Source organism: Myotis myotis, unplaced genomic scaffold, assembly GCF_014108235.1.
Source record: "Myotis myotis isolate mMyoMyo1 unplaced genomic scaffold, mMyoMyo1.p scaffold_m19_p_17, whole genome shotgun sequence".
In the NCBI taxonomy this organism is placed as follows: Eukaryota; Metazoa; Chordata; class Mammalia; order Chiroptera; family Vespertilionidae; genus Myotis; species Myotis myotis.
In genome coordinates, this window is record NW_023416321.1 from 30,202,367 (window position 1) to 30,229,157 (window position 26,791).

General features: G+C 52.0%; 1 protein-coding gene and 1 long non-coding RNA gene across 8 annotated transcripts in view; one reads left to right on the forward strand and one right to left on the reverse strand.

The window, feature by feature from the left end:
- ADAP2 (ArfGAP with dual PH domains 2) lies at positions 1-26,770 on the reverse strand. 7 transcript variants are annotated; one of them, XM_036341751.1, is made up of 11 exons: positions 26,543-26,770; positions 25,690-25,820; positions 23,945-24,036; positions 17,297-17,376; positions 16,341-16,453; positions 11,861-12,007; positions 8,716-8,799; positions 5,454-5,516; positions 3,656-3,733; positions 2,350-2,578; positions 460-643 (listed from the first exon to the last, which is right to left on the reverse strand). In XM_036341751.1, the coding sequence occupies exons 1-11, from the start codon at positions 26,634-26,636 to the stop codon at positions 609-611; spliced, it is 1,146 nt and encodes a 381-aa protein (XP_036197644.1). In that variant the 5' UTR covers positions 26,637-26,770; the 3' UTR covers positions 460-608. The 7 variants fall into 7 exon arrangements, with proteins under 7 accessions (XP_036197643.1, XP_036197648.1, XP_036197646.1 ...); XM_036341752.1 differs by lacking the exon at positions 5,454-5,516; XM_036341754.1 differs by lacking the exon at positions 3,656-3,733.
- The window catches only part of LOC118672212, a 6,598-nt gene continuing 5,878 nt past the window's right edge, over positions 26,072-26,791 (forward strand). The window contains exon 1 of the long non-coding RNA XR_004973012.1: positions 26,072-26,176. This is a non-coding gene — a long non-coding RNA (uncharacterized LOC118672212). The remainder of the gene's footprint in view (positions 26,177-26,791) is intronic.

Here is a 26,791-nt window from a genome sequence, read left to right on the forward strand (position 1 = left end):
TAGACTGAAAATTGTTATATTTTACTCCTGGCCACTTCAATGCATAGCCCCTAAGAACAAGAGCATTCTCCTACACAAATACAACATAATTATCACAGTCTTATAATACTGTTGGCTAATACACATCCATATTCAAATTTATGTCCCTTGTGCTGTTTTTTTTTTTAATCCAGGATCCAATCAAGAATCACACATTGCCTGGCGTTGCTCTCTAGTCGCCTGTAACTGGAACAGTTCGCACACCACTCCCTCTGTCACGATGTTGACTCTGAGAAGTCCAGGCCAGCTGTTTTACAGAATAGACTATTTCCTCATGGTCGAGTCGGATTAAACTGTTTTGGGGCCAACGTGCCACTTGAGTGATGCTGTGGGCGCCTTCCCATTGCAGTGCCTTCACTGGAGATGTCCTGGGCCTTAAGACTGGGCCGTGGTGAGGCCCAGGGAGCCGGTGGGTAAAGGCCAAAGCTTTAGTCTTGGCAGAGTTCACTGCCAGTGATGGCTGCCAACTACGGGGCACTCCTGCTGGGTAACCAAGGCCAAGCTGAGAACGTCTCCTTCTCACCAAGAGCTCCCATGGCCCGTGGCCAGCCAGTTCCTTGGCCAGCGGGTCACCTGCTGCTGTGGCCACTCTCTGTTGATGCAGCTGCAAGGGGAAAGAAGAGGGATGAGGGGGTGGCCATGCCCATGCAGTCTGGAAGGAACTGTGCAGGGCAGGGGGGACCAGAATTAAAAATAGGGCTGGAACCCTAGCCAGTTTGGCTCAGTGGACAGAGCACCGGCCTGTGGACTGAAGGGTCCCGGGTTCGATTCCAGTCAAGGGCACATTCCTGGGTTGCAGGCTCAATCCCCAGTGTGGGGCGTGCAGGAGGCAATCAATGATTCTTATCAGTGATGTTTCTCTCTCTCTCTCCCTCTCTTCCTCTCTGGAATCAATAAAAAATATATTAAAAAAAAAAAAAAAAAAAAAAAAAAGAGCCGAAACCGGTTTGGCTCGGTGGATGGAGCGTCGGCCTGCGGACTGAAGGGTCCCGGGTTTGATTCCGGTCAAGGGCATGTACCTGGGTTGCGGGCACATCCCCGGTGGGGGGTGTGCAGGAGGCGGCTGGTCGATGTTTCTCTCTCATCGATGTTTCTGACTCTCTATCTCTCTCCCTTCCTCTCTGTAAAAAATCAATAAAATATTTAAAAAAAAAAAAAAAAAAAGAAAGAAAGGTGAGAGACAGAGGGGACAGGCACCCCAAGAAGAAGGAGAAAAGCAGAGAGTGAGAAACACAGAAACGGGGAGACTCAGACGCACAGGCCACAGCGACAAGAAAGCACCCGCCGAGGTGCTTCCCCAGCCATTTCTGCGTCTGTTTCAGAGGCACTTCGGCTCAGAGAGTTTGGAAAGTGAAGCGAGTTTGTGTTTACACTGGTCAGACTCAAAGGGCGCCAGGGTTTCTCCCAAGGGGCCATATGGGGTCACTTTCTCAGTCCGTACTTTTCCAAACACAGAACTTCTCCTTGGGCCCCAGAAGCCAGGCCCTGGGCCAGAAGGTTCCTGCTCTAGCTCAGAACATCTCCCCTTTATTCACAGGGCTGTTGGCCGACAGAGAAGCCTGCATGTGACACCTCTGGGGTGCAGGGGGAGCAGGAGAAGGGCAGACAGGAGGGAGGACCCAGAGGAAAGGACACTAAAAACAGCCTTCCCTCTGCGAGTGGGGAGGAATCCCAAATCCTGGGAGCTGGGCCTGGCCAGGTGGCTCAGTTGGTTAGTGCGTCGGCCCAATATGCCAAGGTTGCGGGTTCGATCCCCAGTCAGGGCACAAATAAGAATCAACCTATGAATGCATGAATACGTGGAACAACAAATGGATGCTTCTCTCTCTCTCTCTCTCTCTCTCTCTCTCTCTCTCTCTCTCTCTCTCTCTCTTCTCAATAAATAAAAACAAAAAAAATAAAAAGAGAACCCTGGGAGCTACCCCAGGGTGTGACCTTTGCTGATAATAACAGGCCGGGCTTTTCTCACGAGGAAAGGGACTTAGGGAAGGGAGCTGGAGGAAGAGAGAGGGAGGCTGCTGGGCCCCTGGACTCAGCACAGGCGAGAAGGGGATCTAACCGGGTTCTGCCAGGACAAACTCCAGATGCTACTGGAGAAGGGCGCCTGGAGGAGGACCTTAGTGTGGACAGAGAGGGCTGCTGGGAATCATGTCCCCTGTCTGTTCTTTTCTTTGGCAGAAAGAGAATAGAAAAGGCGCAGTCAGGAGCCATGACCCCGGTCTCAGGGCTCAGAGCCAACCCACGTGAAGGAAGCCGCTCTCTGCCCTCTGCCTTTGGCCAAAAGCACAATCCCCAGGCCCCGCATCTTACTGAGGAGGTTGAAGGATGTCAAGGGACGGGAGAGCACATCCCGGAAACTCTCCAGCCACTCGCCCTGCTCCTTCTCGCTGGGGCAGGTGAAGAGGAACCTGCGCTCAGGGGTGACGATGGTGAGGCCCGCTTTCCAGCGGTTCCCTTGGACGTCCTTGGGCAGGCCTTCGGACGCCTCGTACCCCTGCTCCCGGCTCCCGAGAAACACCTGGCCCAGGTCAAAGGCGTCCTGGAAATAGAGGCCACAGGGTCATCAGAGGTCACACCTGGGGCACAGGGGCCCCTGCAGCCGTGACAGCCCCCAGAATCTATTTTAGAAAGAGGTGGTAGGCAGGTCTCTACTGAGAACTCTGGCTAGGTGGGACCCAGAATCTGAACGGCTGAAACTGTAAGAGAAATCACACGCATCATCTGTTCAGATGATATTTAGTATCGCTCAGCTGGTGAGAGCACTGTCCTGATACCCCAAGGTTCCGGGTTTGATCCCCAGTCAGGGCACATACTAGGATGCATAAATAAGTGGGACAAATGGATGTTTCTCTTTTCTTCTTCTTCTCCTCCTTCTCCTCCTTCTCCTCCTTCTCCTCCTTCTCCTCCTTCTCCTCCTTCTCCTCCTCCTCCTCCTCCTCCTCCTCCTCCTCCTCTTCCTCCTCTTCCTCCTCCTCCTCCTCCTCCTTCTTCTTCTTTCTCTCTCTCTCTCTCTCTCTCTCTCTCTCTCTCTCTCTCTCTCTCTCCCCTACCCCTTCCTCTTTCTCTAAAATCAATTTTTAAAAGTCTTTAAGAAGATTAATTTTTTTAGAAAATGACACTCAGTATTTATGGAGAGCTAACTAAGCACCAGGAATGCCAGTGCTTTACAGATGGTGCCTCTTGCAATCCTCATGGCAACCTCTCAGGAAGGCACTGCTATTAAGCCTATTTTCCGGAGGAGGAAACTGAGGCACAGAGAGCTAAGTACTCTGTCCAGGGACACCACTAAACGTAGCAGGGCCAAAACCGGAGCCCAGACAGCTGAGTTCTAGAGCCCTCACTTCTAATCACTGCACTTCCCAGCCTTCTGGTCGCACATGGGCCCTGGAGACGAGAGGACGGAAAACACCCCATTTGCCTACATTGGCAGCATTTTGGATCCACATAAGGGACTTCCTGCGGGGGAGGGGGGAGCAGCTTCATGCAGAGATGACTAAGACACAAGCCAACGCGGAGCTATGACCTGGCCAGGTGGCCCCAGCCTGCAGCCTCCCCACCAGCACTGACCCCGCCTCCCTCTCGGGTGACCTGGGGCGGGGCCGGCAGGGGCTCTTACCAGTGGGTTCTTATAATAGAGCAGCCTCCGTTCCTGGGGGTCCAGGGCAAACCACCTTTTCTTGAAAGGCTCTCTCTGCTGCAAAAGAGGGAACCTTGTGCCAGGGGGGCCGAGCCAGGGATGTGCAGAGGTCAGAGGGCCAGGCTGGACTAGGCCACGGGAGCAGGCCGGTCCCCACTCGTAGTCACCCGGTGCCCCTCCCTGAGGCCCTGGAGCTCGGAAGGCTGTGCCCACCTCCTCAGCCCTGCCAGTGTCACCCCGCTGCCTGCAGGTGCGGCTGGGAGTTGGAAGAGGCGTTTTCCTCTTTCTCGGGCAGTGGACAAGGAGTCTCAAAAGAGGAAGCTGGGGACATCAGAAATGACTACTGCTCAGCAATGCTGAGAGCCCTGGCCCTGGCCAAAGCCTGACCAAGGTCAGGGGACGGGGGCGAGAACCACGGGCTGTGCACTGGCTGCTGAAAGAAGCCACCGGTGTGGCTCAGGGTTGAGTGTCCACCTAGGAACCAGGAGGTCGCAGTTCGATTCCCGGTCGGGGGCTTGGTCAGGGCTCGACTCCCAGTGTGGGGCGTGCAGGAGGCAGCCAATCAATGATTCTCTCTCATCCTTGATGTTTCTACCTCTCTCTCCCTCTCCCTTCCTCTCTGAAATCAATATAGCCAATTTAAAAAGTTATCTTTAAAAAAGAAGGAAACAAACTGTGCAACCCTTTGACTAGCTCTCAAGCTGACTGAGGCTTCCTTTCACACTGACTGCTTAACACCTTTCCCGGTAGTTTTTTTGTTTGTTTGTTTGTTTTTAATATATTTTTATTGATTTCAGAGAGGAAGGGAGAGGGAGAGAGAGATAGAAATATCAATGATGAGAGAGAATCATTGATCGGCTGCCTCCTGTACACCCCCCGCTGGGGATCGAGCCTACAACCCGGGCATGTGCTCCTGACCGGAATCGAACCAGGACCTGTCAGTCCACAGGCGGACACTCTAGCCACTGAGCCAAACCAGCCAGGGCTTTCCCGGTAGTTTTAACAACCATCCTGGCAACATATCACACCTTAAAAAAAAAGAGAGCCTGGGATGCTGCTGCTTTGGGAGTGTCTTTAGGGAGCGCCTGCTTTCCCTTCCTTTTCTCTTCTCCTCCTCCATCCATCCCCCCTTTCTCTTCTCACGCCACCCACCGCACCCGCTCCAGTCAGACTGCTGACTTTGAGCCTCGCCCCACCAATACGCTGTCCTGTCCGGGTCTGGGGTGCCCTCGGGCAGCAGGAGCCTCCACTTCCTGGACCCTCCTCGGGAGGCAGAGGCTCCCGTTCCTTCGCGGGCAAGTGGGAAGAAGCAGCCGCTGAGGGGTTAGGACTGGTTGGCAAATGGGAGCAGAGGCGGTGCTTGTGCTGGGAGGGGAGTGCCCACGTGCCACGCATGGTGCACAGATGTGATTTCTCAGGCTAATCTCAGCCCCTGACTCACGTGGACGCCCCAGCAGGGCCCCGGCACAGAGCGCCCGGTTGTGGAAAAGGCAGAAGCTGATCCCCCAGGAGTCCCTTGCAGCGATGCTTTCCCAGGAGCAGGGTCGTTTAGGGGAGTTACGAGGAGAGCAGTGGAGGGTGGTGCTGATAAGGAGGGAGGACGCCTGGTGATAGGGAGAGGCACCTGCAGCAACACTGGCCAGCTGACCCCTTGGTCCTTGGCCCCGGGAACTCACACACATTGGTCTACTTCCCTCCTTGTCCCACTTCCCACGTTCTGCCCGCCTGTCCGCTGGGCCAGGGGCCAGGAAAGCCCCCAGGGACCCGGAGAATGTACCTTTGGACCCGTCTTTTCCATGAAGCCTTGTTTGAGGTAGTTCCTGGTGATGAGGGGCACGAGCTGGGGAAAAAGAGACACGCACTGACCCCCTGACTCACAGCCCGGCCGGTAGGGGGTCAGGCTCCCCACTGAACTTGGCTGTGCCACAAAGGGGAAGTCTGGAATGGGGAAGGATGTGTGTGCGCGTGGTTCACGGGGTTATATTTGGAACGTGGTGTGGATGCAACATTAATATTTCAACAGAGCCAGATGTGTGCGGGGCTTCCCAACACCGCTGAGTCTTGGCTGGAGAACTTAAGGAATGCTCCGAACCCCCCCAGGAGGTGGACACAGACAGGCTCTGAGGAGACCCTCCTGTCAGGGTCCCCTATAGGTCTAGTGTGTATCAGGCTCTGGGAGCAATTCCCAGCCACCCCGTGAGGTGGTAGGAATTATCACTACAATGGTACAATGGTCAAGGGTACTTACTCCCAAAGTCACCCTGCCGGGAGGATGGAGATCTGGGATTCACACCTAGGGCTGATGGACACTAGACAGACACACGTGGTCCTCCTGTGATGCTAGAGTATAAACACGCCTCTCACCGGGCCCCTGGCCAAGACCTGGTCATGGGTGGGGATTCTGACACAGGGCCCCTCCACAAAGGGTCCCAGGTTCGATTCCAGTGGTGGGACAGCAGAGTGGGAACGTAGAGAAAGCTCTGGACCAGGAGTCAGGAGACCTGGGTTCTAGCTCCAGTTCTGACCTCAACTAGCCCTGTCCCCTGGTAAACCCTGCCTCCTCTCAGCCTGTTTCCCTCCCTGCAATCAGGAGACAGGAGGACGAGGACGTGATCTTCAGGGTCCCTTGCAGCTTGCCCTGCTGCCCCAGAGACGCCTCCAGGGGTTGATGCTGACCTCCTGTGCTCCAGGGGGTCAACCTGGCAAGCCTAGGGCTTCCAACCACAGCCCAGCCCTCTGGGGCAAGGGGGGGGGGGGGGGCTTCCAGAGCTCCAGGGCAGAGGCAAAGAGGAAGTGAGGTCTGGGGAATAGGAATAGGAAGTCTGAAATGGGGAAAATTGTGAGCCAAACCCAAAAATATAAACTATACAACTTCCCTTCCCCTAAAACATATTCTATAGACTTTAATCCCTTCATTTGCAAAAAAAAAAAAAAAAAAACAACAGAGTCCCTTCGGCTCAACAGTCTGAACCTGAGCAGAGGCAGGGCCAGTCTAGGCCGAGGGAAACACCTCGCAGGAGGAAAGACATGTGGACGGAGTATGTTCACTGTACCTCCGATGCCTTGGCTCACCTGATTCTACAGTAGCCCTGGGAGGTAGGTGTTGTCCCCATGGTGACAGGTGAGCAGGCTGAGGCTCAGAGAGGTAAGGGGACTTGCCCTAGTAACACAGCTTCCCTGGCCTCAGTCCACGCATCCTCAGCTCAGGACCAAAACCCCACGAGGACACCCGGGCTCCTGGCATCTGGATGCCTAAGCGAGTGCCCAGGACCTCACACAGACATAGAGGAGGAAAGGCAGGGGCACATAGGGGTAATGATGGGCACATAGGGGTAATGATGGCAGATGAGGGAGGCGCAAGGACATTGAGGATGTTGGCCAGCGACCAATTTCCTCTGCAGAGGTCAGCAAAGTTGGAGCGCCAGCTCAGATCCAGGCGGCCGGCCGAGCATCTGCACTTTGCCTTCCCTGCTCTCCCGTCAGCAGCCAGCACCCCAGCACCCTGCCCCCAGGAACGTGCACTCTCCAGTTCTGGGTGCTGAGTCTGCAGACCCGGAGCACCCTGACCCAGGCGGCTGGGGCCGCTTTCATAGGGTCACCATCTCGGTGCATCACTGGGCCTGAAGTGGACCTCCATCCCAGGCACTTGGCTCCCTGAAAACTTTGGAATGAAGGAGTGTTTAGGCTTTCAAGGAGGACCTACCAGTTTGGAATAAGACAGCCCCATCACTTACAAAATCCTCTTAGAGTAGGGCCTAAACCAGGGGTGGGCAAACTTTTTGACTCGAGGGCCACAATGGGTTCTTAAACTGGACCGGAGGGCCGGAACAAAAGCATGGATGGAGTGTTTGTGTGAACTAATATAAATTCAAAGTAAACATCATTACATAAAAGGGTACGGTCTTTTTTTTTTTAGTTTTATTCATTTCAAACGGCCGGATCCAGCCCGCGGGCCATAGTTTGCCCACGGCTGGCCTAAACCAAACACCTGATCATAGCACCTCGAAGCTAGGAGGGGCCCTGAAGATGACCTAGAATTCAATGGTCGGCAAACTCATTAGTCAACAGAGCCAAATATCAACAGTACAACGACTGAAATTTCTTTTGAGAGCCAAATTGCTTAAACTTAAACTATATAGGTAGGTACATTGTTATTAACTTAATTAGGGTACTCCTAAGGCTTAGGAAGAGCCACACTCAAGGGGTCAAAGAGCCGCATGTGGCTCGAGAGCTGCAGTTTGCCGACCATGGATCTAGATGAAGTGCCATCTTACAGATCTGGAAACAGGTGTGCAGAGAGGTGTTGTGACCTGCAGGGGTCACACAGCAGGTCAGCCACAGAGCATCCATGAGAGCCCAGGCCTCCTGGCTCCAGGCAGCAGCCTCTGCCCCTCACAGGCCGCTTCCCCGGCCAAGCCTGAGCGAGGCACAGGATGCCCCAGACGGCTGGAGACAATCAACATGAAGTCCAAGGGCTCACCCTCTCCTTGGCCATGGAAGGCAGATTTTCCTGCCAGAATTGTCATGGGGAATTGCCTTCCAGAATATGAAGGGCAAGGGGGACGTGAGCGTGGGAAGAGCACATCTGATTATCCACTTGACCTTCCTGGAACTCAGTTTCTCATCAGCAAAATGGGAATAACCACCCCCACCTCACTGCCTGCTACAGGACTATGAGGTAAAAGGAATTACAAGATAAAAGGGGCTCTAAAGCCCCTTGCAAGCAGTGTGGTAGGGATTGTGTGCACCTTGTAGAGGGGAATGGGTCAGGAAGAAATGCCCGAATCCTGAGCCCTTTGACACCTGAAGGGGAGAGCCTGGCCTGCCTTTCGGAGGCCGCCTTGCTACGGGTGAGGACCTTACCCCCAGCTTCCCCAGGAGGAAGCCTTTGGGTTGTCCTCGGAGGTACCCAACCCCAAGTCTCAAGGTCTTGCCTACAAACCAACCTAGTCTGGCCTCTGAGTGTCTTCAAGGTCAGCAGACAAGGAGAGGAGGTGGCAGAGAGGAGACTCGGAAGTTGGGGTCCACTGTTAGCTCACCTCAGACTCTGGGAGCTCAGGAAAGGCCGCCTTTAGGTATTGCAGACGGGCTGCGCGGAGGGCATTGAACCAGTCCACTATCTCCTGCACAGAAAAAGGCAAAGGACAAACGGACAGCCGGTGAGATGGGGGTGGGGTGGGGGGGCTGGGCTGAGAGTGGTGGCAGGAAGCTAGCAAGCTTTTCAGGTCTGTGCACGGGCATTCCGCACACACTCATTGCCCCAGTTCCACTGCGGGGCCTATGGGCTGATCACAGGCAGCTGGGAGAACAACACCAGAGCCCGGGGGCGGGGGGGTGGGGGGGAGGAGTGCCCAGGCCTCACCTGAGCAAGTGGGAGCCACTGGCAGGGAGGTCTGGAGCCGTGGGAAAGGCCCCAGTGAGCTGCATGGGAGTTACGCAATGGCCAAGGACAGTCCTTGACATTTTCTCACGGGTGTACGAGTCACCTGAGGATCTTGTTACAGGGCAGCTGTGGGCTCAGTGGGTTGGGGTAGAGCCTGAGAGTCTGCATTCCTAGCAATCAGCAATGTGATGCTGGTCAGGAGGACACACTTTGAGGAGCAAGAGTCCTCACTGCCCTAGCCGGTTTGGCTCAGTGGATAGAGCGCTGACCTGTGGACTAAAGGGTCCCAGGTTCAATTCCAGTCAAGGGCACATGCCCAGGTTATGGGCTCGATCCCCAGTGGGGAGCGTACAGGAGGCAGCTAATCAATGGTTCTTATCTTTGATGTTTCTATCTCTCTCTCCCTCTTCCTTCCTCTCTGAAATTAATAAAAAATATATTTAAAAAAAAAGTTCTCACTCAGATGTCAAAGACCAGTTTTCAGGTGGGGGTATGGGCACCTGGGGGTGCTCCTCCACGGGGGGTGCTCATTGCTTGGAGGGCAGCGTAGGCCGAAGCCGGCTTGGACCTTCTGCTGTCACTCCGGGAGAACGCACTCCTCAGCCGTGCGGGCACCATCACCTCTCCCCAGATGGACAGCTCACCAGCTGGCTCTGCCCCTGCTGTGCTGCTCCCCGATTGGTTCTCCCCGCCCGCAGCCAGAGTGATGTGCGCTTTGCAAGTCTCTTGAGTCCAAGATCGAGTCCTCTCCACAACCCTCAAGAAGAAAAGCTACGCTCTTTGGTCTGACGCACTTTGCCCTCTGAGTTCCTTCCATACAAAGCCATTTGCAATCTCAACACATTCTGTTTGCTCCTCCTGGAACTCTATGCCTCACCCACCTCACTCCCCTCACCCATGCATACGTATGGCCTAGGACAGTGGTTCTCACCCTTCCTAATGCCTCGACCCTTTAATACAGTTATTCATGTTGTGATGACCCCCCAACCATAAAATTATTTTTGTTGCTTCTTCATAACTGTAATTTTGCTACTGTTATGAATCGTAATGTAAATATCTGACATGCAGGATGTATTTTCATTGTTACAAATTGAACATAATTAAAGCATAGTGATTAATCCCAAAAACAATATGTAATTATATATGTGTTTTCCGATGGTCTTAGGTGACCCCTGTGAAAGGGTCGTTCGACCCCCAAAGGGGTCGTGACCCACAGGTTGAGAACCGCTGGCCTAGAACATTCTACTCATCCTGAAGGTTAGTTTAGATGTTGACATAGATGTTTGCTCAGCCCAAGCGCTGCCTCCATGAGAACTGCCCCACCCATTCTCACCCACCCACGGCCCAGCCACAGTTGCTGCGATGATCCCGCCCCTTCTTGGCCACAGCAGCTGGACCAGGGCTGGACCAATGCTGGACGGGGCTTATGAAATGCTTTCTCCCAGGAATCTGGAATTGGGGGGCAGAAAGACTTGTTCAGGTAGCTGCAGTGCCGCACTTTGATGTAACTGGGTGATTGAGTAATCCATTTGAATATGATTTTGAAAGAATGAAACATAATTACCCTTTGTCTCTCCTAGGTTTGTTCCGAGTTCTGAGCTCTCTTATCCTGGGAGTTACAAGCCTTTGTGTGTCTCGGGCACTAAGGGAATGGGCCTGTCCCAGGAAAGACCTGGCCTAGGCCTTCACTTTGGAAGGTCTCTCCAATCACAAGCTGGTGACCTTGGGGCCAAATCCAACCTGCATTCGGTTTGTTTGTTTCAATCCTCTGTACAGGTTTCCTGTTTGCCACAGCCTCACAGCTGTCCACTTCACTTTCAGATCACCTGTCTGGCTCCTGCTGGCGTGACTTTGCGGCCCCTCGCTTATGCCCATCTCGTGGAGAAACTGGGGTATCAAGGGAAAGAGCAGAATGGCCAGACCTAGGTTGTCAGGTGCTGTACAATAGGGCAAGTGGGAAGGAGTCAGGTGCCATAAATGTCAGAGACCTTGGGCACCTCAGCGAAAGTCCTCGTAGCAGTGATTGGCACGGGGGGGAGAGAGAGGTGGCCACCAGTGTCCAGCCAGTCTGAGCAACAGCAGAGAGCCCACCATGGACTGAATGAGAGCCAGGGTCTGATTTCCTGGACCTTTAAGTTGTGCTTCTCAAACTTTAATGTGCATAAGGATCACCTGCGGATCCTATTAAAATGCAATTTCTGCCAGGCCAGCATGTCTCAGTGGTTGAGCATAGACCTATGAACCAGGAGGCCGTGGTTTGATTCCTGGTCAGGGCACATTGCTTGGGTTGTGGGATTGATTCCCAATGTGGGGCATGCAGGAGGCAGCTGATCAATGATTCTCTCTCATCATAGATGTTTCTCTCTCCCTCTCCCTTCCTCTCTGAGATCAATAAAAATATTAAAAATTTTTAAATAAAATGCAGTTTCAATTCAGTAGGTCCAGGGTGGGCCTACACGTCGAGAAGCAAGGCCCCAGAGTGCACTGCTGCCTGATCTTCTCTCCGTTTCTCCTCCCATAGTCAGGGTCTCTGGTGCCACCTGGACTTGCCATCCCCGGGCACAGTCCTTCTGCTGATGGACTCCCCTTGGTGGACGTGAACCGTCCACACACACCCACTTGACCTGTCAGGTTCCTCTCTCTGATCTCACTCTGCCTTCCTCACACCGCTATCTCTGACCAGAAAGTGACGCTAGGTTTAGGCAAACAGTAGCTGCAGATCTCAAGAGGGTTAGTCGCTGGGCCTGCAGAGCCCTGGGGTGCCGAGCTGGAGGCTGGCACGGCGAGGCCAGGCAGCTCACCTTGCCGCTTTCGTGATACACAAACAGGTTCCTGATGTGGCCCTCTCTCCGGTAGGTGATCTGCAGCCCGTGGGGGTTGCCTATCTTCTCCGTCTGGAAGGTGGCATTCAGGTCCTTGATGTGGATGACAGCTTTGGGGCTTTTACCCTGAAAGAGAGGGAATGGATACTCAAGATGCCGACAGACAGTCCGCAGGGAGTCGTCTTATCTCCTTCACCAAGGCCTCAAGCAGACAGGTAACCAACCTGTAACTTTCCATGGGTTTTCCCTGTTCTTGCTCTGTCATTAGGACACACGGATGCTCCTGCTGTCCTGTATTCAGCCATCCCACCATTCCTGCTTACTCGGCCTGGCCTCTCGAATTGGAATGGGGCTTGGAAAGGCCTTAATGCAGGACTTTTCAAAATTTTAGCCATGGCAGTTTCTCTGAAGCAAGTCATCTGTGGAAGCCACCCAATAAAATAAAGCAGATAAAAGCAGATGTGGGGTCCTGGCTGGTCTCTGAAACAGTGCAATCACTGATTCATGCTGAGCAGGGAAGAGAAAAGAGTGCTTTCCTTCAAAATCGGTAAGAGAGAAAAATTATAACAAACACCGGGGAGCTGTGGGAGCCATTGACCCATGTGCCTATTGCATTTAAATAAAAATAGCCTTGGCTGGTTTGCTCAGTGGATAGAGCGTTGGTCTGTGGACTGAAGGGTCCCGGATTCAATTCCGGCCAAGGGCACGTGCCCCGGTTGTGGGCTTGATCCCCAGTAGGGGGCGTGCAGGAGGCAGCTGATCAATGATTCTCATCATTGATGTTTCTATCTCTCACCCTCTACCCTTCCTCTCGGAAATCAATAAAAATATTTTTTAAAAGGACAAAAAATAAAAGAAAACTTCAGTTCTTTACTCAGCCCCATTTCAAATGCTCAAGTAGCCACCCGAGGCCAGTGGCCAGGGTATTTTGTTGTTGTTAATTCTCACCCAAGAACATTTCCCCATTGATATTTAGAGAGGGTGGAAGGGAGGGGGAGCGACAGAGAGAGAGAGAAACATCGATGTGAGAGAGATACATCGTTTGGTTGCCTCCTATACATGGCCCCAGGATGGAGCCTGCAACCAAGGTATGTGCCCTTGACCAGGAATCGAACCCAGGACCCTTCAGTCCACAGGCCAACGATCTATCCACTGAGCCAAACCAGCTAGGGCTGGTGGCTAGTGTATTGAACAGGGCAGACATAGAACTAAAGAAAGCCTATTAATAGTCTTCTCTAGAGGGAAAGTTGGTCATACCTATTACCATGTTGAGTGTTCTGCTTTGACTCACAATTTTGCATCTAAGAATCCATCCCAAGGAAGTAATTGCATTTCTGTGCAAACATGCATGCCAAAGATGTTTATTGCCATGTTACTTACTGGTATACTAGCAGAAAAAGAAGGAGTGTTTCACATATCCATTAAATAATTAAATCATGGTACATCCACACAATGAAATACCGCAAACATTTTAAAAGACTAATTTAGCCCTCACCAGTTTGGCTCAGTGGATAGTAGAGCATCGGCCTACAGACTGAAGGGTCCCAGGTTCATTTCCATTCAAGGGCACATGCCCGGGTTGCTGGCTCAATTCCCAGTAGGGGGCGTGCAGGAGGCAGCCAATCCATGATTCTCTCTCATCATAGATGTTTCTATCTCTCTCTCCCTCTCCCTTTCTCTCTGAAATCAATAAAAATATATTTAAAAATAAAATGAAATAACTAATTTAGATCAATATTACTAATATGAAATCCATGAGAAATACCAAGTCCCAAAACAGGATGCATAGTAGGAACCTACTAAAACAAAGAAGGGTTCCCCTTCCCCGCTATTCTCACTAACACTTGACATTGCCAATTTTTAACATTTTTGCCAATATGATGGACTTGAAATTGGGCCTCACTGTTTTCATTTAATCAGCTATATTGAGGTATAATTGGTAAACAAAAAATGGTACTCATTTTAAGAGTATAGGTTGATTTTGACAAGCATATATTCCCTTGTAACCACTACCACAATCAAGAGATTCAACATCACTGTCACCCCAAAAGTTTCCTCTGCCCCTTTACAGTCTATCCTCATCCCCCCCACCTCAACACCAGGCAATCACTTACCTACTTTCTATTGCTTGTTGTAAAATTTCCTATACATGGAATTATGTAGTACATACTCTTGTATGAGGCTTCTTTTGCTCAGAATAATATTTTTAGATTAATCCACCTTATTGCATTTTTTAGTAGTTTGTCCCCCTTTATTGCTGAGTAATATTCCCTTCTATGGATGTATTACAATTTGTTTATTCATTCAGCTGTGGATGGACATTTGGGTTCTTTCCAGGTTTGGGCTATTATAAATAAAGCTTCTATGAACATTTTTTTTTTGGACTTATGTTTTTGTTCCACCTAGAAGTGGAATGGCTGGGTTATGTGGTCAGGTATACATTTAACTTTATGTAAAATTGCCACTGCCCCCTAGCCAGTTTGGCTCAGTGGCTAGAGCGTCGACCTGCGGACTGGAGGGTCCCAGGTTCAATTCTGGCCTCGGGCACATGCCCAGGTTGTGGACTCAATCTCCAGTGGGGGGCATGCAGGAGGCAGCCGGTCAATGATTCTCTCTCATCATTGATGTTTCCATCTCTCTCCCTCTTCCTTCCTCTCTGAAATCAATAAAAAATATATTTTTTAAAAAAAATAAAATTGCCAAATTGCTTTCCAAAGAGGTTGTATTATTTATGGATGAGAGTTTCAGTTTCTCCACATCCTTGCCAATACTTGGTGTTGTCAGCCTGTTTAATTTTCACCATTATGGTGGGTGTGTAGCATCTCATTGTGGTTTTGACCTGCACTTCCCTGCCAGAGACAGCAAGCGTCTCTTCTTACCCTTATCAGGCCTTTTGGTTTCCTTTTCTATAAAAGGCCAGTCCATTTGCTTTGCCATTTTTCTAATGGACTGTCTTTTTCTTCTTGATTTGTAGGTTTTTGTGTTTTTTTTAAAATATGTTCTCAGTATCAACATTTTGTTATGCTGAGATATCTTTTGAGTTTCACTTTCTTTATACTTTATTTACTTTCTTGTATTACCCCAAATTTTTACATAAAAATGAGTTACCTTTATAAGTTAAAATTTTTCCTTTTTTGGGGAAAGAAATTAAAAAGACCACAGGCAACTTGTGTTATTTTTAGACTGTTTTAGACTAAACAGGCTTAGGACTGAGAGAAGGACCCACTTTTCCCAACCAAAAATGAGGCTCTCTAGGAGACCAGCCCCCAGCGGCTGCTGGGGTTCAGTGGCCACTCCTAACTCTGCTCCACTTTCTCTTCCTGCCTCTTGTGCCTGCAACATTTTTCAGGTCTTTAAACTGAAGACTAATAAGAAATCCCTACTCTTGCCCTAGCTGGTTTGGCTCAGTGGACAGAGCATAGGCCTGCAGACTGAAGGGTCCCACGTTCAATTCCAATCAAGGGCGCATGTCCAGTTGCAAGCTCAGTCCCCAGTAGGGGGTGTGCAGGAGGCACCCAATCAATGATTCTCTCTCATTATTGATGTTTCTTTCTCTCTCTCCCTCTCCCTTCCTCTCTGGAATCAATAAAAAGATATCTAAAAAGAGAAAAAGAAATCGCTACTCGCACTTGGAGGATAAATACTCTTCATCCCTCACCATTTTTCACTGGCCCTAGCCTGCGGCCACGCATCGCACAGGTCCATCTAGGAAAGCAACAGGGGAAATACACAATAATTCCTATGTGTAGGAAACCGAGCAAGGTAAGGCCAACGCTCAGAGCCTTCTGTGGTCACTCCCTCACATTCTCATCTATTTCCCTTCTTAGCACTTCCTGCCACCTGCTATATCATATGTTGATGCTGTTTGATCGCCACCTATCTCCTTCCACTAGCATGAAAGCTCCGAGAGAAGAGGAGCTTTGTTAGTTCACTGCTGTGTCCCCAGTGCCTACAATAATGTCTAGCATATAGCAGGTGCTCAATAAATATCCCTTGCGTGTATGAAGAAATGAAGTCAAATCCAGTGATCATCAAAGGCTTAATCATGGACCAGTCGAAGCTTATTCTAAGTCAGCGGTTCTCAACCTGTGGGTCGCGACCCCTTTGGCGGTCCAACGACCCTTTCACAGGGGTCGCCTAAGACCATCCTTTATATCAGATATTTACATTACGATTCCTAACAGGAGCAACATTACAGTTATGAAGTAGCAACGAAAATAATTTTATGGCTGGGTCACAGCATGAGGAACTGTATTTAAAGGGCCAGAAGGTTGGGAACCACTGTTCTAAGTGAGCAGAAGGTGTGTTTTAGAGGGCTGGACTGATTGTATCACCAAGGGAAAATGGGATGTGGGGCCTGAGATCACCCACAGGACAAGTCACTATTGATTAAAGAGCAGACCTCGGTGGGTGAGAGCCCAGTGGTCGGAGGGGACCCCTCCCGGGCCTGGCCTCTTACCTCTTCCTTAGTGTAGTACTTCAGAAGGCCTTCTCTTGCCAACAGGACAAATCTCCTCCTTAGGAACTGCGCGTTGTCCCTGCCCCGCTTCCACAGGAACCCTTCCCGGTTACCTGAGCCACCAGGACGACAAAGAGTGAGCACCCACCGCCTTAAGACAAACAAGCAGCTCACAATCCTCGCAGGGTCTCGGGATACAATGAACCTCCCGCCGGCTGCTAAACTGTCTCACATCTAACGAACGTGGCTATTTCAGATGCAGGACACGGGGGTCCTATCTGGGGCCAAATTTCCAATGTTCTTCCTTGGCTATTTCTTAAGAAGGCACAGCGCACCCTTACGTAGGCTAAGTACTGAGACACTGTACCGATGATTTCCCATGGACATCAGCCCGGGGGCGCTCTCCAGAGCGCAGGAGTAACGCATGCCCTCTAGGCGCCTGCGGCTGAAGAATGCCAGGTGCTCCTGGGAGCTGGGAGCGTTGAGCACTGGCTGCCTCTGATCCTCAAAGAGTGGTTTTGTGCACTTTGCCCTCCGGGTCGGTGTCAGCCACAGGTCCAGGGCCACCGATGAGGTTGTGCCTTGCACAAGGTTATGAAGGAGGGCGAATTCCGGCCCACGCACCTTACCGAGCCTGTGCCACACCGGGGGCTCCAGGAGCCAGGCGCAGGGCTGTGTTCCTGGTGGGTGAGCCTCCCTGCAACTCACAGGAAGGACTCTACACCCCTGAGGCCCCGCAAGGACGTGCAGACATGCTTCCTGTCCATTCAGACCGCAAACCCCACCAACTGCTGTGTTGCCATTTCAGAGGCAGAGGAACCCATGCCTGGGCCTCTGTGGCCAGAGTGAGGGCAGCAGATAGCTCTCGGCTGGACCCCACTTCTAAGAATCAGGCACTTTGTTTTCTAGAACTCGCTGCAACAGAGACATTGAAAGGTGATGAAAATTAACTGTACCTGAGAGTGAGATGGTTTTCCCATCGGCCATAAACTCCTGTCTCTCATACTTAGCTCGAATCCACTGTTCCTTTAAGACCCTAAAAAGAGAGAACCTCCGGTCAGCTGTGTCTGATACGTGCTCTGCCCACAGCAACTGTCTGAGGCCCCGCAGCTGCAGGCGGGAGCGTCACACAGCGGCCTCGCTGCCTGCTCAGGCTACCAGGGCTGCTCAGCCGTGCTACTGTTACCCTTTGGAGCTGGACAGCTCTGATGTGGGGACTGTCCTGTGCACTGTAGGATGTTTGCCAGCATCTCTGGCGTCTACCTCCTGTATGCCAGTAGCTCTTCCTCCCCGGTGATACCCAAAAATGTCTTCAGACATTGCCAGTGTCTCCTGGGGGAACTATATCCCCCAGTGGGCTGTTAGAAAACCTCTGGGCTATTCTGATGCCAGCCTGGCCCTTCAGGTGAGCAAGACCGACACCAGCTCCTCTGGATCGTCTACACTGCCGCCTCCACTGCATGCTCCCAGCTTAGGCCAGGAGGCCAGCAGCCTCTTCCTGGGCCTGCCCATGAACTCGGGGCATGGCACACCGGACAGAGCAGTGGTCTTGGAGTCTAACCATCTGGGATCTGGTCCCACTCGACCATTTATCCACTGTGTGATCAAGAACAAGATACAGTAGGTCCTCGGGTTACGTCAGAGATCCGTTCCTACAGCGACGTAACGCAATTTTCGCCATAAGTGGGAACCCACCTACATAAGCACCTACGGGAGAACCAAGATGGCGGCATAGGTTAACGCCGGAGTTTGCTGCTTTGAACAACTACTTCAAAAGTGAAACCAAAAAACGGAAGGGACAGCACCCAGAACCACAGGAACGCTGGCTGAGTGGAAGTCCTACAACTAGGAGGAAAGAGAAACGCATACGGACACTCAGAGGAGGCGCAGTGCTGAAGTCAAATTCTGAGGTGCGGAGTGCTCGGAGCGGGCTGGCGGCGGAGGGCGCAGTTGGCGTTTTCAATCGGGAGGGAGTCGCAGACTCTGAGCTCCAGATCCGGGCGAGTCTTTGGGGACCCAGACTCAAACGGGAGAAGCGGGACTGTCTGGCTTCGGTCAGAGCGAGTGCAGCTTTCTCTCTGAGCTTTGCAGCGGGTGCTGGGACTCAGAGAGGCAGAGCCCCTGGGGACAGGACTGAGAGCCGCCATAACTGCTCTCTCCGGCCCACCCTGTTGATCCTGTGCGACCCGCCCCGCCCAAGCCCTGCACACAGGCATTTGCCGGATAGCCTCAGGCAAAGGCTAGATTAGCACCTCCCTAGAGGACAGAAGTTCTCTCACTGCTGACACAGCTGATTCTCATAGCCACTTGGCCTGGAGGTCAAACCCTCCCTGGAATTAGCTACAACAATCAAGATTTAACTATAAGACTGCGAACAAAGACCACTAGGGGGTGCACCAAGGAAGCATAACAAAATGCGGAGACAAAGAAACAGGACAAAATTGTCAATGGAAGATATAGAGTTCAGAACCACACTTTTAAGGTCTCTCAAGAACTGTTTAGAAGCCGCCGATAAACTTAATGAGATCTACAAGAAAACTAATGAGACCCTCGATCTTATATTGGGGAACCAACTAGAAATTAAGCATACACGAACTGAAATAACGAATATTATACAGACTCCCGACAGCAGACCAGAGGAGCGCAAGAATCAAGTCAATAATTTGAAATGCGAGGAAGCAAAAAACACCCAACCGGAAAAGCAAAATGAAAAAAGAATCCAAAAATGCGAGGATAGTGTAAGGAGCCTCTGGGACAGCTTCAAGCGTACCAACATCAGAATTATAGGGGTGCCAGAAGATGAGAGAGAGCAAGATATTGAAAACCTATTTGAAGAAATAATGACAGAAAACTTCCCCCACCTGGTGAAAGAAATGGACTTACAGGTCCAAGAAGCGCGGAGAACCCCAAACAAAAGGAATCCAAAGAGGACCACACCAAGACACATCATAATTAAAATGCCAAGAGCAAAAGATAAAGAGAGAATCTTAAAAACAGCAAGAGAAAGAAACCCAGTTACCTACAAGGGAATACCCATACGACTGTCAGCTGATTTCTCAACAGAAACTTTGCAGGCCAGAAGGCAGTGGCAAGAAATATTCAAAGTGATGAATACCAAGAACCTACAACCAAGATTACTTTATCCAGCAAAGCTATCATTCAGAATTGAAGGTCAGATAAAGAGCTTCACAGACAAGAAAAAGCTAAAGGAGTTCATCACCACCAAACCAGGATTATATGAAATGCTGAAAGTTATCCTTTAAGAAGAGGAAGAGGAAGAAAAAGGTAAAGATACAAATTATGAACAACAAATATGCATCTATCAACAAGTGAATCTAAGAATCAAGTGAATAAATAATCTGATGAACAGAATGAACTGGTGATTATAATAGAATCAGGGACATAGAAAGGGAATGGACTGACTATTCCTGGGGGGGAAAGGGGTGTGGGAGATTCGGGAAGAGACTGGACAAAAATTGTGCACCTATAGATGAGGACAGTGGGTGGGGAGTGAGGACGGAGGGTGGGGCGGGAACTGGGAGGAGGGGAGTTATGGGGGGAAAAAAAAGAGGAACAAATGTAATAATCTGAACAATAAAGATTTAATTAAAAAAAAAAAATGAGCAGAATCAAAAAAAAAAAAAAGCACCTACGTCACTCACAGGGAGCACATACACAGCAGTAATGAAGTGAAACAGTAAAAAAAAAAAAAAAAAAATTAAAAGGAAGATAACAATTCCTGACCTTTACTTGTGGTAAATAAATAATAAGAAACATAAAACACATATGTACATACATTGAAATGATGGAACTTTTTTTCTTTATAAATAAATGGGAGATGGCGACGTAACCACGAAACGACGTATGTCGAGTCCGACGTAGCCCAAGGACTGCCTCTGAACTTGGGGAATATGCCAATAATATTATACCTACCGACCCCTTCGGGTAGCTTTAAATGTATATAAAGGGAGTAGAGCCGTGCTCGGCACAGAGTGGGTGGTTTAATGTTAGTCCCATCAGGTACTGTCTTCCATGACCCGTGCAGAAAAACCATGCAGCCAAAAGGAGACTTCATTCCATCAGTTGGTTCTCAGATAGAAACATCAATGATGAGAGAGAATCATTGATCAGCTGCCTCCTGCACGCCCCACACTGGAGATTGAACCCACAACCCAGGCATGTGCTCTGACCAGGAATCAAACCATGACCCCGGTTCATAGGTTGACATTTAACCACTGAGCCACACCATCCGGGCCCGAGGTTTATGTGACCTTATCCCCACAACCACAGGGAATGGGCTAGAGCTGGGCATCTGGCCCAACTGGTCAATCAGAGCTCTGCCCAGGGCTGTGTGGACCAAAAGGAGCAAGACTGAGAAGGGAGGTGAGTTAGAAGCGCTCTCTGGGATCACACTGGGAGCTGGAGCTGGGACCTAGCCGTGGTCTGGCTCCAGCTGCATGAAGAAGCCCGGCTGAGAGAGAGAAGCAGCACTGAGAGCCAGAGAGGCTCTGAGAGGCTGCTGGTGTTTGTCCTGGCTTGTCCTTCCTGGGGCGGCTCCACCTCTGTCCTCCCTGCAGCCTGACCCCAGAACCCACAGCATCTTCTTTCTAAGCTGGTTTAAACTGGGTTTCTGTCACTTACCATCAAGAGTCCTATCTAGCTTTTCGGCGTTTGCCTTGGAGGAGGCTTGGGTGCAACTTTCTTCAGTTGTTCCGGAACTGGGGTCACCTGACAGACACCAGCCGCCTCCGTCAGGCTGCCCAAGTTTGACCCCAAGGAGGTCAAAGTCATCTATCTGAGGTGCAGTGGTGGGAAAGTCAGTGCCACCTCCGCCCTGGCCCCCAAGATCAGCCCCCTGCGTCCATCTCCAGAAAAGACTGATGGTGACATTGCCAAAGCAGCCTCGGGCAGTGATCGGAAAGGTCTGTGGATCACAGTGAAACTGTCCGTTCAGAACAGACAGGCCCAGACTCAGGGCCTCTGCCCTGACCATCGAAGCCCTCAAAGAACCACCATGAGACAGAAGGAAGCAAGAAGACAGGAAGCACAGTGGAAATACCACTTTTGATGAGACCGTCAACATTGCCCGAAGATGCGGCACCGACCTTTAGCTAGAGAGCTCTCTTGAACCATTAAAGAGATCCTGGGGACTGCCCTGTCTGTGGGCTGCAATGCTATTGGCCACCACCCTCATGACATCATAGATGACATCAACAGAGGTGCCGTGGAATGCCTAGCCAGTTAAGAACTACACAGGGAAATATTTCAATTAAAGATCATATGACGACGACAACAACAACAAAGAGTCCTACCTAATGCACAGTCCTCACCAGAACATTGAGGAACCCTGAGCCACAGGATCAGAGCTGGGAGAGGCAATGGGGACTGAGGCCCCAATCCTGGTGTTGGAGTGGGGAGTTCAGAGGACTTTTAGGATAGGAGGGAAGAGGCCATTAGTATTCAGCTAAAGGGAGTTAAAGCACAGGCCTGTTGTTGGAGTCATGACAAGCAGTGTCTGTGTAGTGCGGGCAGAAGGCCTAGCACATGGTAGGTGCTCACCAAGTGCTCGTTCCCTTCCCCTTGGAGCCAAGGGCTGAGTGGCAGAGATGAGGCAAGAGGATCAGGCCCTTAGACCTGACACATCCCTCTGCGGGGCCAGGCACTAGGCAGCATTCTGAAGCTAACACTGAGAAATGGATTAAAACTAGCATTTCAGCCAGAACCGGTTTGGCTCAGTGGATAGAGCGTCGGCCTGCGGACTGAAAGGTCCCAGGTTCGATTCCGGTCAAGGGCATGTACCTGGGTTGCGGGCACATCCCCAGTAGGAGGTGTGCAGGAGGCAGCTGATCGATGTTTCTCTCTCATCGATGTTTCTAACTCTCTATCTCTCTCCCTTCCTCTCTGTGAAAAATCAATAAAATATATTTAAAAAAAAAAAACTAGCATTTCAGCCCAGCCGGCGTGGGGTGGCTCAATGGTTGAGTGTCGACCTCTGAACCAGGAGGTCATGGTTTGATTCCCGGTCAGGGCATATGCCAGGGTTGCTGGTTCAATCCCCAGTGTGGGGTGTGCAGGAGGCAGCCAATCAATGATTCTTTCTCATCATCAATGTTCTATCTCTCTCTCGTCCTTCCTCTTTTAAGTCAATAAAACTATATTTAAAAAACAAACAAACTAGCATTTCAGGTGGCCTATGAGGTTTTTACATAAATTATCTCATTTAATCCACCACGATGCTCTGCTGTAGGCATCATTACCCAGATTTCAGAGGCGAGGATGCCACGAGTTGGAGAGGTTTGGTAACTTGTCCACCCTCTCACAGCCAGGTCATGGTAGACTTGGAAACAGAACGGAGGTCTCCCGAGTCCACAGCTGTGCCTCCCCAGCCGCAGGGAAACCGCAGGCCCCCCAGGGATGGTTGTGTCGTTTGTGCCCTATCCTAAAGCATCCTGCTGTGAGGCTAGAGGACAATGTAGCTGAAATGCAGCGGCTTCCTGCAAGCCATGTCCCCATGAGGTTGTGTCTGCTCGGAGGGTCAGACACACCCATTGACGCAGGCGCTATCTAGCAGCCCTGAAGGCGGGGCTGGGTCCCTGGGAGAGAGTCAGGCTCAGACAGTCAATCTGCAGAGGTCTGAGGTCACTAGGTGGCCAGTGTCACACGGGCCCTTGCCTCCAGGTCAAGTGAACCCTCCTACTGCTTCACAGAGCCTCCCCTGACCTCCCCTACCCTCATGATATTGGATTTTCTCAATGTCATGGTTCAGTCACCCAGACCTGGTATCAGATGGGCTCGTCCCAGCTTTGCCTCTACAAGCCTCAAGTTTTTCATCTACATCATGGGGGCGATGGCAGTGTTTCTCGCATGGGGTTGTTGAGAGAATTCAACAAATTAATGCACATAATTATTTAGCACAGGGCCTGGTATATAGATAAAGCTCAATAAATACTAGTAGCTACTATTGTTTTTATGGTTAATATTTAGGGATCTGGGGCCCAGCAGCTGCTTTGGGACAGTCCTAAGCATAGCACTCCATAGGAAGTAGCTGAAATACATTTGTTCTATTAAAATACCAGTGTTTCGACCTATCTGGTTTGGCTCAGGGGTTCTGGGTTCGATTCCGGTCAAGGGCACGTGCCTCAGTTGCAGGCTTCATCCCCTGCCCTGGTCAGGGCACAAGGGGGAGGCAACCAATCGATGTGTCTCTCTCTCATCAATGTTTCTGTCTCTCCCCCTCCCTGCCACTCTCTCTAAAAATCAATGGGAAAAAATATCCTCAGGTGAGGATTAACAGAACAATAAAATAAAATACCAGCGTTTCTCTTCTCTATCAAGTTAGCCACCACCTGTGAGAACATCAGAGGCAAATGGGGCAGATAATAGAGAAAATGCCCCCTTTTAGAGCGATGGAAGCTGAGTCCCAGAGGAAGGAATTGACCACCCAAGCAATAAAGGTAGAGAAGGCTTAAACTAGGTCTCATGTGTTCTCCATAACAGTACCAAACCCTTTCCTGGGTCCACCTGCTGACCGGGCCCATGGACAAGACCACCGCAGGCAAAGACCCGGAGGTGGGGTTGGGGCCAGGAATCATGCACTCACTCACAGGCAGTCGCTGGCCTGAGGGATGTAATAGAAAGCGGGGACTCTGGCTTCATACTTGGCCTTCACACGGAGGTTCCCATTGTGGGTCATAAACTGCAAAACAACAGCAATTTGATGGTAATATTAGAACTTGCAAAATATGAAATGAAACCATGGTCTACCTAGAAGGCCACTGTTCTCACTGGCTCCTCCGCTGAGTCAGGAGACAGTTGTAGGGGAATTTCACACTGCCCACCAGAATTAACCAAAAAATAAAACACCAGCGTTTGCTAGAAAGGCCAGAGCAATGTGGTGCTGAAAAAACTATGCCTCATAGAGGCAGAATGCACCACAGTTCCCACACACTGGTTCACTTGATCCCCTTAGCCATTTTAATATCACCATCTCCATTTTCGAGGCTCAGAGAGGTTAGGCGATTTACCCAAGGTAATACAGCTAGTACATGGAGAGCTGGGATTTGAACCCAGGCTTGTCTAACTCCAAAGCTCATGTTCTTCCTCCTACCCCACCCCCACCCCCACAGCTGGCCAGGACCCCCAGCAACAGTGCCCGCAAGTCTGTAGGCAGTACAGGTAGCTGAAGGCGGAAGTCAATGCTGATCCCCTAGAGTTCTAGATCAGGATTATCACTGGGGCCCTATGACACCCGAGAGACCCAGAGACACATGGAACAAGAGTCAGCACGCAGCGACAGCAGGGGCTTATCTGGGGTGAGGGCAGTGTGGGAAGAAACAGGCTTTTCATAGAGCTAGCCCTATCCTTTCCCCCCTCCCCCACCACCCCCCAGGGGCCACTGAGCTGTATCACAGGATTTCCGTGAGCTTTGGATCTTGTGTTCACATCCCACCTGTGCCACTCAGTCACGGGGGGGCCCTCGGGCCATACTTAACCCCTGAGCTTCAGAGAGCTCACCTGCAACACTGGAGAAAACATAGCAGGGGAGGCACCAGTATGAGGCACAAACACATAACCTTTGGGTTTCGGTGCTGGGTTGCGGGTTTCCTGACCTTCTCCGCTAGCATGTAAGCTCCATGTGGACAGATTTTACCTTGCCCGCTTTAGCTGCTCCAGCACATGGTGGGCATCCAGTAACCAAGTGTTGAATGAATAAGGAAAGCATCTAGCCCAGCGGCCTAGCACAGTGCCTGGCACACAGTGGGCGCTCAGAGACCGTGGGCCTGCTTCCCCAACAGTCCTGAAATCCTCGCCAACCAGCACAGTTTAGGACCGCCTGCTCTCAGACGGTGTCCTGGCCAAACTGGCATTTTCCTCCAGGCTGAAGGTGTCCTCCATCACCATAGGTCAGCGGAGCCAAGTAGACCCCTTCCTGGCTAGGGGGGCTGGAGGGAGAGAATAGACTCAGGATGCTGGACCTGGGATGCTTCCGTTCCAGTCCGGGGCTTCAGCTAATGAGAACAGTAGCTCCTAACTGACTGGTACTTTGTACCTGCATTGAGCCCCGTTTAATTCTTACAGCAGCCTGAGAAGGGGGGTGGGGAGGGGGTGTCCCCATAACACAGATGTGGAAACTGAGGGTCCACAACTAGGGTTAAAAAACCAAGCTCAGGGCCTCCCCCTCCTAAATAAACAAGTGAGGACGTCAGGATTTGAACTCGGGGCCTCTGTCTCAGCCACAGGTCTGATAGGCTGTGTTTTCTTTCCCGAGTGATCCCTCTCTCTGGACCTGAGTCCTTTCCTGTAAAATGGGGGCGCCCTGCCCGCCGCCGCCCCCTGCGCCCCTTGCTACCTCCACAACACTGTCGTCCCAGAAGTCCAGCCTCACGGATTTCACTTTGCTGATGTCTGGGAAGTTCCGGTGGACGCCGGAGCAGTTCAGGCAGATGAAGACGCCCAGCTTGTAAGAGGCCCAGTCGGGGTCTGCGGGCGAGAGGGCGGCAGCCGGACTAGGTGGGGAGCTGGGCGAGGACACCAGGGCTGGCCTCCCGGGGCGATGCGCCTTGGGGGAACCGAGAATGCCAGCATGCACGCGGGTCGCCGCGCGGTAAAGACCTTGGAACAGAACCATCTGGAAGGAGTTCTGGGAATTGGGCAGGAGGCTGCGGCGAGGGACGGCCGGAACCGAGAGGGGAGCGCGGTCCGAGGGGCCGGCCCCGCCCGGCAGGGGAGCTGCAGGGGGAAGCCTGGCTCCCGGGCTGAGTCAGGACACTCCTGCGGGAACCCGACACTTCCCACCGGGTCCACCTCCGCAGTTTCACAGGCTGCGGGGCAGGAAGGTGGGGAGACCCGGGGCGCCTCGGGGAGCGGGCCCTGCAGGGTCAGGGGGCGCGGGCAGGGACCCCTCGGGGTGTGGATGTCACGGACCAGTGCGTGGAAGGTGGCGTCAGAGGCCGAGGTCCGGAGAGGTGGGGGTCTGGCCGGGAAGGCGTGTCAGGGCCCCCGGGTCCGGGACCGGGGGTTGGGGTCCGGACGGGGCGGGTGAGAAGAGGGCGCAGGGTCCGCTTGGGAGAATCGCGCTCGGCGTCTGCGGGAGCCTGGCTCCGAGGGTGACATGGGGTCCAGCGGGGCCCGCGGACCCGACCCATGAGGGGCGGGGGTCTGACGGCTGGGGTCCCGTCCGGTCCTGCCCGCCGCGCCCTTACCCGCGGCCCCGCAGTCGGCGCAGTGCGCGTTGCCGGTGCCCGCCGCCCGCAGCAGCTCCAGCAGCCGCTTCTTGTTGCGCTCGCGGTCGCCCATGGCGGGCCCGGCGGGCGGGCGGGCTCAGCGGGGCTCGGCCGGGCGGCCCCCGGACCCGCGGCCACCCATGGCCCGTGCGCTCGCCGGCAGGTGGAGAGGGACGCGGCCCCCGCGCCTCCAGCTCCGCGCGCCGCCGCCAGCCCCGCCCCGTCCCG

Bases quoted from the DNA above. Each gene is read 5' to 3' on its own strand.
- ADAP2 (XM_036341750.1), bottom strand. From the start codon at position 26,636: ATGGGCGACCGCGAGCGCAACAAGAAGCGGCTGCTGGAGCTGCTGCGG. The intron at 16,454-17,296 runs GTACAGTTAATT...CTGGTGGCTCAG, and splicing joins GAAAACCATCTCACTCTCAG to GTAACCGGGAAGGGTTCCTG. The intron at 12,008-16,340 runs GTAAGAGGCCAG...CCTCTCTTTCAG, and splicing joins AGTACTACACTAAGGAAGAG to GGTAAAAGCCCCAAAGCTGT.